General features: G+C 42.0%; 1 protein-coding gene and 1 long non-coding RNA gene across 8 annotated transcripts; one reads left to right on the top strand and one right to left on the bottom strand.

Annotated features, from left to right (window-relative positions):
* Nucleotides 1–278: 278 nt before the first annotated feature.
* P2RY1 (purinergic receptor P2Y1) lies at nucleotides 279–6,948 on the top strand. Of its 3 annotated transcripts, XR_005526195.1 has the most exons (3): nucleotides 281–2,667; nucleotides 4,703–5,001; nucleotides 5,420–6,948. XR_005526195.1 is itself a non-coding variant. In XM_039221147.1 (2 exons), exon 1 carries the CDS (start codon nucleotides 1,510–1,512, stop codon nucleotides 2,626–2,628), a length of 1,119 nt encoding a protein of 372 aa, XP_039077078.1. In that variant the 5' UTR covers nucleotides 279–1,509; the 3' UTR covers nucleotides 2,629–2,667; nucleotides 4,828–6,948. The 3 variants fall into 3 exon arrangements, 2 of the variants coding, with proteins under 2 accessions (XP_039077078.1, XP_039077077.1); XM_039221147.1 differs by having other exon boundaries at nucleotides 279–2,667; nucleotides 4,828–6,948; XM_039221146.1 differs by having other exon boundaries at nucleotides 4,703–6,948.
* On the bottom strand, nucleotides 3,899–12,103 carry LOC120223102. 5 transcript variants are annotated; one of them, XR_005526197.1, is made up of 6 exons: nucleotides 12,006–12,103; nucleotides 9,600–9,750; nucleotides 8,381–8,613; nucleotides 7,576–7,649; nucleotides 4,445–4,509; nucleotides 3,899–4,354 (listed from the first exon to the last, which is right to left on the bottom strand). It is a non-coding gene; the product is annotated as an uncharacterized LOC120223102 (long non-coding RNA). The 5 variants fall into 5 exon arrangements; XR_005526200.1 differs by lacking the exon at nucleotides 9,600–9,750; XR_005526199.1 differs by lacking the exon at nucleotides 9,600–9,750 and having other exon boundaries at nucleotides 11,960–12,103.
* Between the last annotated feature and the right edge of the window lie 2,266 nt (nucleotides 12,104–14,369).

The following is a 14,369-nucleotide window of genomic DNA, read 5'->3' on the forward strand; positions in this document are numbered from 1 at the left end:
AGTTGTAATTGGCCTTTACGTCTATCTATATAAAGCTGTACTTAATATTTAATTTACTTCTAAAACAATAGTGTGCAGCCTATGGTATTTAAACTTACTGGGCAAGTGGAGGATTTGGGGAGCTTGTGTTGTCCGGACGTGGTAGGAATCAAGATAAATCGCGCAAAGCAATGTGAAATACTGATCTGCTTACAGGGCCCTTTTAGAAATTAGGTTACCAATAAGCTCAGTTGATTACTATTGGGTTAATGTCAAAATACTGAAAGAAACCCGTAAAAAGCAGGCTAGAAGGACAGAAAGACTCTCCCCAACCCCCCTCCGAACTCTTCCTCCTCCTAAAGCTCTCACGCTTGGAATAGCAGGTTCCAGCAAGTGCCTGGAATCTGGTCTCCGAGAAGACAGGAGCGCTGCCACAGCAGGGCGTTCCCAGCTGCGGACTGCTGGCTGCTTGCAACCGGCAGACACCTGGCGCGGTGCTTCAGGGCTCTGGAGACTTCAGTGTTGGACCCACGGACTCTCGGGCCATACCCATACGCAAAGGCTGCGAGCAGGCAGAAGGGTTTCCTGTGTGTCAGCAACTTCACTTTGCCGGATAGCTGGCGGAAGAGCAAAGGAGCCCTCACGGGCCAATCGCTCCCCGGCAGCCGGACCCGTGCGCCCCCTCGCCCTTGCGGCTGCTGCGGAGGGGCAGAGGCTGAGCTCGCGCGGTCACGGTCAAGAGCTCGGTGGAAGACCCTTCTGGCTCCAGGTGGACGCCCTGAAAAGCGCTGGCTGACCACCGGTCTGGCTCCTCCGAGGCACGCCCCTAGCCGCCTGGGAGCGGACTCACCCGGGTGCCCAACTCCGCCCACCCTCGCGGGGAGCCAGCCTGCCCCCTGCACTCACCCGAGCGGGGCTCTGAGCTGCGCGGAGGCTGAACACAACACGATCCAGAAGCGCACGGGTGTGCAGTGACGCGCGCGCTCCGATGGCCCCCAGAGGCTGAGCGAGAGCAGCCGAGGGGCCGCAGAGGAAGCGGCGAGGGCCCCTGAAATGAGCTGCTTGTTTGCAAGGTAGGGAGAAGGAAGATTCCCAAACCAACTTGATCTTTGGGGAAAGAGGGCTGGGGAGCGCCTTTCTCCGGCCAGAGGGCCGCGCTGCGAGTTTGGCTCCACCTCCAGCACACACTTTGAGCCCTCCGGTGCTTACTCGCTGCACCCCGGGAAAGCGCAGTCAGAAAGTTGTCGGTGCCCCACGCGCCCTACTGCGTGACCTCAGCACGGTGGCCGGACGGGGAAGTTGGTGGCCGGGCCGGCAGCCCAGCTTGGTTTCGGCGGCGGGGCAGATTTCATGGCCCGCAGGGCCGGAGCGGGTGTGGGCGAGCCCGTGTGTGCCCCCTCCGGTGGGGATCCCGGGCGCCCGCTCCCTTCAGCTCGCACGCTTTTCCAATGCTCTGTGCCCCTTGTGCCGCCGCCACCGTCTCACCGCTGCCTGCCCCTAGGAGCCGCCGCGTAAGTCTGGGAGGAGAGAATGACCGAGGTGCCGTGGCCGGCTGTCCCCAACGGGACAGACGCTACCTTCCTGGCCGGCCCGGGCTTGCCCTGGGGCAATAGCACGGCAGCCTCCACGGCCTCGGTTGCGTCCTTCACTTGCTCGCTGACCAAGACGGGCTTCCAGTTCTACTACCTGCCGGCGGTCTACATCTTGGTGTTCGTTGTCGGCTTCCTGGGCAACAGCGTGGCCATCTGGATGTTCGTCTTCCACATGAAGCCGTGGAGCGGCATCTCCGTGTACATGTTCAATTTGGCCCTGGCCGACTTCTTGTACGTTCTCACTCTGCCCGCGCTCATCTTCTACTACTTCAACAAGACGGACTGGATCTTCGGGGATGCCATGTGTAAGCTGCAGAGGTTCATCTTCCACGTGAACCTGTACGGCAGCATCTTGTTCCTCACCTGCATCAGCGCGCACCGGTACAGCGGCGTGGTGCACCCGCTCAAGTCTCTGGGCAGGCTCAAGAAGAAGAAGGCGGTCTACATCAGCGTGCTGGTGTGGCTCATCGTGGCGGCGGGGATCTCCCCCATCCTCTTCTACTCGGGTACCCAGGTCCGGAAGAACAAAACCACCACCTGCTACGACACCACCTCAGACGATTACCTGCGAAGTTACTTTATCTACAGCATGTGCACGACCGTGGCCATGTTCTGTGTCCCCTTGGTGCTAATTCTGGGCTGTTACGGATTAATTGTGAGAGCTCTGATCTACAATGACCTGGACAACTCGCCTCTGAGGAAGAAGTCCATTTACCTGGTGATTATTGTACTGACTGTTTTTGCTGTCTCCTACATCCCTTTCCATGTGATGAAAACGATGAATTTGCGGGCCCGGCTGGATTTTCAGACACCAGAAATGTGTGCTTTCAATGACAGGGTTTATGCCACTTACCAGGTGACCAGAGGTCTAGCAAGTCTCAACAGTTGTGTGGACCCCATTCTCTATTTCTTGGCAGGAGATACTTTCAGAAGGAGACTGTCCCGGGCCACCAGGAAAGCTTCCAGAAGAAGTGAGGCAAACTTGCAATCCAAGAGTGAAGACCTGACCCTCAATATTCTATCTGAGTTCAAACAGAACGGAGATACAAGCTTGTGAAGATGCAAGAGCCACCGAACACCCAACTTTTGTAACATGGTAGGATGCTCAAAAGAGCCAAGTGCTTTTTTTCCCCTTTAAGTGTCTAGTAAGTTTGAGAAAATTCAGTCCAAGAGAGGAGTAATTTAAAAAACCAAGAAAAAACGTAGAAACCCGCACCCCTGCACTTAGTGTTCACTTTCAAGGCCTCCCTTTCTTACTGGAAGTATGTAAAACACAATTATACTCTCCTAGTTAAACATTTACTTTCTCATCTGCCCTTAAAATGTACAAGCTTTTGTGTTTAAAGTGCACTGAGGATGAGAGCTATTTTGATATTAACAATTTCTCTAAGAGAACTGCTCCCTTGAAACTGAGTTTTCCGTAGTTCATAGTAGGAACAAGCTGAAACTCCACACTCTCAAAGTAAAAGTAGTAGAGCAAAAATACTAGACTCGATCCATTCCATTTCAGATGAAGAGATCTCAGCTGGGTGTCCCTTTGGTCCTCAAAGCATAGGTGGTAGGGGCTGAGTTTCTTTGGAGAATTGAATAACAAAGTCAGTTCATTTAAAAAACCTAAAAAGTGATTATTTCCCAGTGACTTCTAGAAAACTTGCAGACAGTTAACTGCTAAATGCGTGGTGGTGGTAGATGCCTGCATAAAGGAGCTTACAGGTAAATTGCTTTGGGAACAATCAAAGTTCGTGTACCTTCCTTGTTCTTTATCACAGGAAGTCTGAGTTCACCGTGTTTACATTTATTTGCACCACTGTTGTGCAATGCCTTAGGAGTTTGTGTTCCAGGACAAATGCTCACTCATAGCTGTAAAAACAATGTAAAAAATCACAGATAAACTGCAGACCGAGGTTGAGGAATGCTGGACAAGAGGGTGATGATATTATCAGAGGGAGAATCGCTGACAGTCATTCACAATGCAAGGTTGTAAACCTATTCTCAAGTGTATGAGGCAACTAGGAGTGAGGAAAAGGCAACTTTTCTTTCTTTCTAGAGAAGACTATTTTAGAATCAGCACTTGACTTTAAATGGTGTAAAGGCCCTTTTTTGCTTCTAAAAATATTGGGAAACACTAAATGTAATATGAAAAAAAAAGGCAGCAGACTGTACAGTTTGTGTTGATAGAATGAAAAGCTTTAATTCTTTAATGGATCTTATATCCTCATATTTATAGGGGACAGGGAAACACAGAATTCAATCTATGGGCTAGCTAAGGTACCACGGCACTGAAAAGTTGTGGAAACTACAAATCAGACTAATAGTTCAGGAGAAGATTACTGGGCAGTTGTTTGTTTTATTTCCTCTGCCAGGCACAAATGAAAACTCAGTGAAATGCTTCAGTAATTTTCGTTCGTTTTCAATGCATATCGAATTTCAATGAATAGTGAATATTGCATTTCTAGCCACTGAATCAGTCAAATTTTGATGGAGAATAGTAAGATGAGGGAAACAACTTCTGACTCGTAACAGATCTAGTATGGAAGGAATTTCTGTCAAAATTAGCCTCAATGAAAGCCAGCCTTAGAGCTTGCAAGTGTTGGTGGAAGAACTTGTTTGAAAGTACTTTGTATGTAGAGTCATTTGGAGGCTGTCTTAAGGCAAGAAGCGGTGGTAAGTAGGGACAGAACAATCAGGGCTTGATTTCAGTTCTTCTAGTGTAGGAGTGGCCTGTGGATTTGTGAGACCTTCATAGACTTGCTTCAGTGTATCCAGTCTCTGGCCACTAACATCTGTGGAGAAAAGCAGTGTTAAGCATGTGTTCAGGTTAATGCACAGAAATACAGGAGCCCTATCAAAAAGAAATCAGGTAGATATCTTACCTCCCCTGACCCATTTTGAGGAAAGTCATTACAGTTCTCTTGATTAGGGTCCTCCAAAGCATTCACTGAAAGAAAAGGTATAAAACACATCATTACTGTAGTACCCTGCCAAGCATCATGGTCAGTGACACAAGATTCATATCCCTACACTGACCAAGACGGGAATTGCAAAGCCTGTACCATCCTTGAGCTCACAAGCTAAAGCTATGCATTTGTACAGTATTGCCTCACCATTCACTGCAGTTTTCTTTCTTTTAGGTCTTGGGATGCCAGTACATGTTCCACACACTGCTTCAGCTCCCAGAGAGCTTTCTTTTGCGGTGTGGACCCAGTGAGGTGGCCCGTGCCTACAAATGTCCTTTCACTTCTTGTTTTTTTTCCGGTGTTTCCTCTTCAAACATCACATAGTGGACAATGATAACCTGTGAATGCATGCCAAATAGTAACCTTCCAGGTGCAAAGAGGTCCCTGAGAAGAGTCTGTCCTAATGGTTCAGACATACAGAGGGTCAAGACGAAACAGTGATCCATTGGCTAGAGACCTGATAATGCAATGATGTAAGTAGGCATTTCAATAGTAAAGGCAGAAATCTGTTGGTGTTTGGATGAAAGCACTGCTAGAATTATAGAACTTACCAGTTAACTAAATTTCACACCACAAAACTATTTTACCAAGTTCAAGGTAGTTTATGGCTCACTGACTGGCATCTTTGACTCTCTAAATATCACTGTGTACACATGGATTAAAATGATAAAAACACAGACCAGGAAGAGATCTAGCCGAGAGTAGGATTCAGAGTTAAAAACATGGTATTGCCACTCAGCCAACTGTGGAACTCTCGACCCATTCAATACTACTCTCCATTGGATTAAAAAAGTTGGATGACCTCCATCTGTTAGGACCTCAGGCGATGTGGTAAAGCATGAAAACTGCACACAGCCAGAGATGCATGAAATCTGCTACTGTATTTTCCAGGACTCTTCGATTCCAGTCCTTGGCTAAAAATTCTCACAAAGTTCACCAATCATGATGTGGACCTATGACCCATAAGTTTTCTCAATCTACTCCGAACAGTACAGTAAACTGCCTTTGGATGCAAGAGATGTCGTGCTTAGAGCAGCTGGAATTGGACTAGTGAAAATAAAGATATGTAAGTAGTTAGCAGTCTCCTGGGGCTTTAACTTAGCTGGGCAGATTGCAACTAACATCGTATTTATTGATGAAGCTCACAGTCCTTCAGTTGTACAGATTGAAAAACTTTCTGAAAGAACAAATATGCTGATGTAAATTATATTTATTATGATGTATATAGTATGTCACACTAGTGTATTTTACATAACATGTTACATAGATAAAATGAATTATTCTATATTATGCTTTTCAAATGTCAGTATCTTGAAATGTCTGTCTTAAGATTTTGATCTAAAATATGAATGTTTGGTTAATTGTCTCTAGAAATGTTTTTGCATGTTTACCTTTTCACTTAGGATTCTATATATAGACACAATTGGATGTCAAACCATCATCAGCTCAACAGTAAATACAAAATCCCTTTGCCAGACTAAGTCTGTATTGTCTATATTTTATGTGACATAGAAAAGTTTATATGGTCTTTAAAAAACATTTGGAATTGAGCCCCCAAATATGATTGAAGCTTCCATTTCCAAAGCAAAACCTTGTTCTAAATTCAGAGTAGACCTTACATTTTAGAAGTCAGGAGGAATGGGCATTATAGATACATCAGAACTTAAGGAAAACCTAGGGAGAGAAAAAGGCAGCTGGTGCAGTCAGTTACTGTCCTCAGTTCTGCTTACATTTTTGTGTTGTGTTTCTTCTTAAGGTGAAATAGTGTAATCTTACTTTGAGATGGAGTTTCTAAGTAACACACTACCAGCAAGTTCAAGACTGCTATTTTAATGTTTTAGGTGTTTAGTTGGTAACTTAAAGTTCAAGTTTTATAGTGATAACTGTATATGATTTGGCTGCTGAATTGTTATAATTTTTTATTATGTTGTGCATTGTATCACACATCATTACAAATTGACATGAAGGGGAATATATGTTACATATCAAAATTTGTGACTTTGAATTCTAGTATGTTTTAGTGTTTTTGCAAAAATGTTTATTTTTATATTATCTGTGGTTTTAATAGAGTTGAACTAGATTTCTTTGTGATTAGTAGTTTCATTGAATGAGCAGTATGGAAACAGTGTTACTTGACATTTTGAGCCTTCTCAGGTTTATCTAAATCAATGGTAGTTTAACAAAGTCCAGACTAATTGTATGTAATTGTGTTTTTAACAAAAGGAATGTATATTTCCTGTAAGTTTGCATGCATGAATGTACAATATTTTGTGTTTGTGCATTTGTCTAAGGCATGCAGCCAGCTTCGTATCTGCTATTTATAATAGGAAAGCTTTGATATGAGCACGATCATCAGAATTGTACCTACTTTAGACAATTAAAACTGAAAAAGTCTCAATAAAATATGAAATGTGATTGGACAGCTTCCATCTTCTTATAGTGTTAGTCCCCCTAAGTTTCACCAAATTTTGCCATATGCTATTCTGCGTGACACAGTTTGTATTTCTTAAGGTGTGGCCTTAGGGAAATGTTAAAGAATTCTGATGTAGGTGGGGCACCTGGGTGGCTCCAGTGCGTTAAGTGTCTGCCTTCAGTTAAGGTCATGATCTCACAGTTCGTGGGTTTGAGCCCTGCATCAGGCTCTGTGCTGATGGGCTCACCAGCTCAGAGCCTGGAGCCTGTCTTGGGATTCTGTGTCTCCTTTTCTCTCTCTCTGGCCCTCCCCTGCTCATGCTGTCTGTCTCTCTCTCAAAAATAATAAATAAAACATTAAACATTTTTAAAAAAAAGAATTCTGATATAGGATAATTTACAAGATTATTTGGCATTGTGACAAATTCTATTTTCATACTAGTGTTTAAATGGTAGCTGTAATCTTTTCTCCTTTAATTTTTAATCCATGGAAGTGATAATACTGGTAATTCTTTGTGGTTTCTGCTTATCCATTAGCTTTTATTGCCTGTATCTTTCCATTTTATTAAAATATATATCTAATCTTGTGTAGTGAAAAAGCGTATTATGGAATGGAAGCATGCTTAAACCATTACCTCTTTTCCCTCGGTGGAGAAGGTAACTGCACTTTTCTGGTCATCTGCTGAGACAGGCGCCCTGTCACAGAATCCTGTGGGGAGAAGGGCACAAATCACTTGCAGCCCTTAAGGTATAGTTTTGACTCCTTAATTAGCTATACTGCTATACTAGAATCTTCCCTTATTAAAATCAGCTAGGTAGAGTTTTGTGGGTGTGTATGCTTATTTAGTGCATACACAGAAATAATACAGATAGTCATTTTTTCTGATATAACAATTTACCATAAAGCTGTAAGAATGTTTGGATTTTCAAAGCCACTTTGGGATTAGAGTCAGAGAACCTTCATTCTCTGCAAGTAAATATTACTGCTTTCAAATTCTTTTTTTTAATAACTGAAAAATTTATATTCTTCTCAGAATGTTTAGAATTTTGCCTCCAGATATGGTCAGGGTTCCCAGTTCCAAATATAAAAAGCTTGCCCTTAATTCAAAGTAGATCGGTTATGGTTTAGAAGTCTGATGGGATGAGGCATTAAAGACACATCATATGTCACTACAAATCCATATTGATGTTACTGCCATGCTTACGTGCTTTAACCCTATAAGGTTACGCTGCTTTGGGGTGGACTGTGAGGACTGACATCTTCAACCAGCATAGTTGCTGGGACAGATCTGTGGATGGAGTCAGGCCCCTGGGCTGAGCGGCTGACAGTACAGCAGCCCCTTAAAAATAGGCCTGGGTAAGGGGGGTAGGGCAATAGGAGGCACGTGGGGCCAATCAGTACTGCACACAGAGGAAAAACGCACTGCCCTTCCAGATTACCTGATGGGGAAATCACCAGTACCAAGGTGGGAAATCCCCGATATACTGAAACAGAGGCTGCGGAGATGATCTGATTTGATCCTATCACCTTGGTTGGATGGTGAGAGTAAGTTTTCCATTGAAGAGTGGTAGCAAGGAACTGAGGGCTCTCAGCCCTACTCGAACATCCCTTCCACATTGCAGGATTCTTCAAGCTGTAGATTTTGACCCATTAGTGGGTTATGGTGAGTGCTCTATAACAAGACAAAACAGATCGGACTCCACAACTCAGTGAAGCTTTGTGATTTTCATTCCAAACACATACATGGTATACTCATGCACATACACATTATTTACATGTACTTGTGTCACAGTGGGTATTTGATTTCTCTGAGGACCTGGTCAAAAAAGATGATAAACTACACTACTGAGTACAAGGTATGGAGGGACTAGAATAGGGGATGAGAGAATTTTTTTTTCAAAACGGTTTTTAAATAAAGAAAGAGGGACTCAGTTGTTAATTTTGTTACATGCATCCTCTTTTTAAAATATTTCTTAAGATCACATTTGGAATTCCCAAAGAAACAGCATTTAGCTTACGTCTAAGGAGAGCTATTTGTAGTTACAGATACTCTAATTGAGTTTACTTTGATTTATGTAAACTCTGAAGCTTAGCTCTTCATACTAGTCTCATCGGTGTGAAAAGTTAACAGCAAATGTCCACTGTATTCAAAAGTAGCAGCTTTGCAGTCAAAATGTCTTAGGTTTGAACCAACTTCTACCACTTATTACTTGTGGACCGTTGTTTTCATTCTCATGGCTGTGTTTTCCTCAACTATAAATTGGACATAACATTGCAGCTCAAAGATGTTGGGAGAATTACATGAAATAAAAAAGGCAAAGCACTTCCCAATATATACTCAGTAAGTGGCAGACATATCATTCTTGAGGCTACTAAGGATTTTGCCACTACACGTGCTGTTTTTTTGCTGTTGTTTCTACTATTATTATTATTTCTGTTGTCTTCTTTCATGCCATGAAGACTTTGTGGATCTCCTAGAATTTTTTGCTGTGGACTTGAGTGCATATGATATTTTCTTTTGGACTCTCCATTGAAGATCTGAGGTATGGTAATTCAACTTTTTGATGCTTTGCACTGTGATACACACTGTGTGGGACAAAGAGATGCAAATGAAACCGTGTGCAGCTAAAAATATATTGACAAGAAGAGTCTGCTGACCTCCTTAGCTGGGCTTCATCTCTCAGATTCACAGTCTATTTTCAGTTGCCACAGTCCAAAGTCTCGTCTTCAGTTTTGCAGATAGAGAAACTTGATCTCAACAGGTCACCTAGAGTTCACCACTCTGGAGCACTGACTCACACCAAGCAAACTGACAAGACAATCATTTACCAACTAGAACACCAGTTTATGAATATACAATGGCCACATCCTAGTCACAATAAGACGTCTGCCTGTTGTTCAATTTAATTACAGATCAAAAAGTTGCCTACGGAGTTTAAAATAAAAACAGAGAAGTGATATTCTTGAATGGCATTTCTAGGGAGAGGATCTGAAAGAATTGGCGATCCCTGAAGACACTGGTTATAACAATCAGAATCCATCCTGTATATGAAAAAATTCTGTCTCTCAGAAATAGCTTAGCATGTAGATTAAAAATTTCACATGTGCTTATTTTCTTTTAAAATCAGTCACCATCATTATTACTACTTTCCTTGTAGAATGTGTTTTAGTAATATCTCCCTGTGGTGGTGGTGGTATTTAAGCCTGCGGTGCTTGCTAAGTTGGAGATACGTAAAAGATATGCAGTCGGAAGCATACACTATGTCATTACAAATGCCATTTCCACAACTCAGGACATAGTTGTAGCAGACGATAGAGGTTTGGAAATTGTCCATTTACAAATGATAACTGGGGGAGAGGTGAACGAGAGGCATACTGACATTGGGATGACAGAGAAGAATACGGAACAGGAAGAATTGGAGTCATGGAAGATCCGCAACAGCCTCCCAAGGAAATGGGTCTCAGAAGAGAGTTTCAGTGAAGTGGCAAGTCTGTGTCACTTGTTACAGAAAGAACTATCAAGAGTCTGCTAGATTCATAAAAGTAGTTATTATAACTGATCACTAACGTGTTTTGGTGAAGAGATAGAGGAAAATAAATTAGTAGCTTGAGGAGAAGAGCAAGACAGAAAAAGGTAATAAAGAGAGATGCCTTGATCATGCCGGGGAGAAATGATCCATGGGGAAAGTGAAGTAGATGGGTAACAACGCAAGGACAAACAGGAGGAGCCCCTGGGTGGCTCAGTGGGTTAGACAATTAAGCATCCAACTCTTGCTTTTGGCTCAGGTCATGATCTCATGGTCATGAGTGTGAGCATGATCTCATGGTCATGAGTGTGAGCCCAGCATCCGCCTCTGCATTGACAGAGTTGAATCTGCTTGGGATTCTCCCTCTCCCTCTTTCTTTGCCCCTCCCCCACTTGTGTATGCTTTCTCTCTCTGTCTCTCTCTCTCTCTCTCTCTCTGTCTGTCTCTCTTTCTCTCTCAGTAAATAAAGTGAAGGAGTGGCTGTGGGTATTGAAGTTGAACGGCAGTAAAGGCTTCCATAATAGAGAAGTTAACTGTGAGGCTAGGGCATTGGTTGGGTCACTAAGTGATTGGAAGATAACAGGACAAAAAGATTCAAAGGTCAGATATGAAGGGTGGTGGATGGCAGCAGTAAGTAAGAGGGCAACTAGCAAGAACTGGTGGATAGTACTCTCAAAAAAGTTACAAGCAATGGAAGACTAATGTCAAAAGCAGTGGGGAGGCAGAACACCTAGCCCTTCTCTAGGGTGTAAGGGTAGCAAGACAAAAGTGGCCTCTATGGGGAAAATGAGTGAAGGAGATATTTTGCTGAGGACTTGTTAGCAGCTTTGGGGAAGAAAAGGTTGAGAGTACAGAAGCATCCTTTAGAAGGAACTGTGTCTCTAGAACACAGCAAAACAGGGATGAGATAGATACGGTCAACAAAGAGTAGATCTGGGAGGAGAGGGGAGTGAACTGGAGAATAGTTTTGTGACAAGGAAACTTGTACCAAAGACGTCATGTTAGATCATGAGGATAAAAGAGGAAGGTTGCAGAAAGCTCTAATATTTCATCACGAACTTTGGCAATAAGCTTTCCCACAGTCAAGACAGATTGTTCTCAGATTGATGGAATTGGGGAAAAGGAAACAAATTAGCTTAGGTATTGATTGAGAGCTGTGCAGTGTTTTAAAACATGACTGAAAATTCATTGCCATTTCTCTAACAGTTGTGGTGTATGGTCTCTCTCCTTGATTCTGAGAGGGTTTGGTTATTTTGACCAATAGAATAGGGCAGAAGTGATGTACTGTGACTTCTAAGCCTAAGTCGTACAAAGCCACATAGCTTCCACCTTGTTTAGAACATTCTCTCTTGGAGCTCAGAATTACTATCTAAGAAGCTAAATACCTTGAGGCCACAGGGCTCTGAAAAGACATGTGTAGAGGTGTAGGTGAGGGGTGTGGGGAGAGAGAGGATGCACAAGCCAAAGAGCCTCTAGCCATTCAGATCCTACCAGCCCACACAACAGATGAGTGTGAAGAAGACTTTGATCCAAACACCCAGCCATTCTAGTCACTCCTGGCTGCTTGGGTCTTCTCAGCTGAGGCCTCAGACATCATAGGGCAAACACAAGACATCTTTGCTGAAACTTGTGTAAAAACCTATAAGGAAAACAAAACCATGGTTATTTATGTGTTCTGGGATAGTTTGTTACAGAGCAATAGACATGGCCTAAGACAGACTATAATGCCAGTTACCAGTCTTGTGTCATTTCCCACAGTTGTTGCTTTCTTTTGTTCTCGGGTAGGTGTGGCCAGGGTAGGGGTGGGATTGATTTAGGAATATATGGTAATATTCCCAACCAGGAATGGTATTCAATTAATGCATGGGAACAGAGTAATGGATATTTGGTGAGATGTCCATTCAGATTGGTTAAAGTGTGTGCCTAATCATGGGGAAAATATTTCTACTCTATCCCTTGCCTCCAAAAACAGTGACATGAATATAGGAGGTACTTAGATTGGAACAAAAATGTCTGAAAATGGAAAACAGTTAAGAGGTAAGTTGTATCAGTCTGTGAATGTAAAAGGATTTCACGGAGAAAAGAATTTTGGCTGAACTAGAATGGACTGAGAAAGTATATTCATGAAGGCATTTGTTATAAAGTTGGGTTTAAAGGTAGGATGGAATTTAATATTCAGGAGGAAGAAGGGAAAGTATCAGCCTCTTTTTTTTTTTTTTTTTAATTTGGAGGTTGGGGTATGAAGACAACAATGAGCAAAGGCAGTGGATTGGAAAGAGGCTGGCCTTAGGTAGAAGAAAGGGACAAAATAGACGCACTGTGGGCTCAGCAGGTGAAACAAGTTAAGGCTAACTAGGCAGACTAAAACCACAGAGAGAAAGAACAAGCAAAGAAGTGTGGAAATGGATCTGGAAATGGATGGAGTATCTCATGAGGCCTCCCAGTCATTTCCTTAGATACACTACAAAGCTATTTCAATTCAGGGGTTTTATGCCTTCAGAAAAATGTAAAAGAAAAATCATGAAACATTAAAAAAGTAGCAAGGACACAAGAAGGAAAACTATGGATAAAGAGAATAGATTTTTCTTCTTGTCAATTTTCTAAATTAAGTTTGAAGCAAAAATTACACTGTTTGATTGGTTCTAAATGTATGTAGAGAAAATATCTAGGATGATTACTTTTTAAGTGGGGGAAGGTAACAAAATGTAAAGAGAGGTAAGGCTCCTATACTTTACTTGAACTGGGACAATGACAACAGTTAATGGGAAAAGTTATCTTCATACAATGCAATAGCTACAGTAACAACTTAAAGTCATTATATAAAATGATATACTCAAGAATAATGTCAATAAAACAAAATGAAGTTCTGAAAATATTCAAGTAACCTACAAAAAGGAAAAAGAAAACAGAAATGAAAAACACAACAAAAACCAGAAAACAATAAATATGATAAAACTTAATCCCAACATATCAATAATCACATTAAATGTAAATGGGTCTAAATATACTAAGCAAAACAGATTGACAGACTGTATGAAAAAACACTAACTTTACTCTGTAAGAAACTCACTTCAAATATAAGCCGATTGAAAGTAAAAAAATGAAGAAAGACATAAACATTAATTAAAAAAACACAGGAGTAGCCATATTAATAGATTAGAAATAAAGAGGAAAGAAAATTGACAGCAGTGGATGTTGTATAATGATAAAAGGGTAAATCCACCAAGGTTTGCACCAAAAACAACACTGCAAAATATCTGAAGCAAAAACTGATACAGCTGAAAAGAGACAATTCAAAACTACAGGAGACTTATCTTTCTTCCAACAAAAAAAAAAAAAAAAAAAAAAACACTACTAGACAGTATACCAGCAAGTACATAGAACTCAACAACACGACAAACCAACAGGTTCCAAGTGACATTTATAGCAGAACACAGGCTTTTCTCAAGTGCTCACATCCTGGGTCATACAACAAACCTCAAAAAAATTAAAAAAAAAAAACCTGACATAATACGTAATGTGTTCTCTGACCTCAGTGAGTCAAACCAGAAATCAGATAAAGATAACAGGAAAATACCTAAGCACTTGGAAATGAATGGCACATTTTTAATTTTTTAATATTTGTTTATTTTTAAGAGAGAGACAGAATCAAAGCACAAATGAAGGAAGGGCAGAGAGAGACAGAGACACAATCTGAAGTAGGCTCCAGGCCCTGAGCTGTCAGCACAGAGCCCGCTGTGGGGCTCAAGCCCACAGAACACAAGATCATGACCAGGGCTGAAGTTGGACACTAAACTACCTGAGCCACCCAGGTGTCCCAATGACAGACACACTTTTAAATAATTTATAAGTAATCCATACATCAGAGAGGAAGTCTCAAGAGAAATTTTAAAAATTAGAT

This window comes from Hyaena hyaena, unplaced genomic scaffold (assembly GCF_003009895.1).
Source record: "Hyaena hyaena isolate Hyena2069 unplaced genomic scaffold, ASM300989v1 scaffold_950, whole genome shotgun sequence".
Lineage (NCBI taxonomy): Eukaryota > Metazoa > Chordata > Mammalia > Carnivora > Hyaenidae > Hyaena > Hyaena hyaena.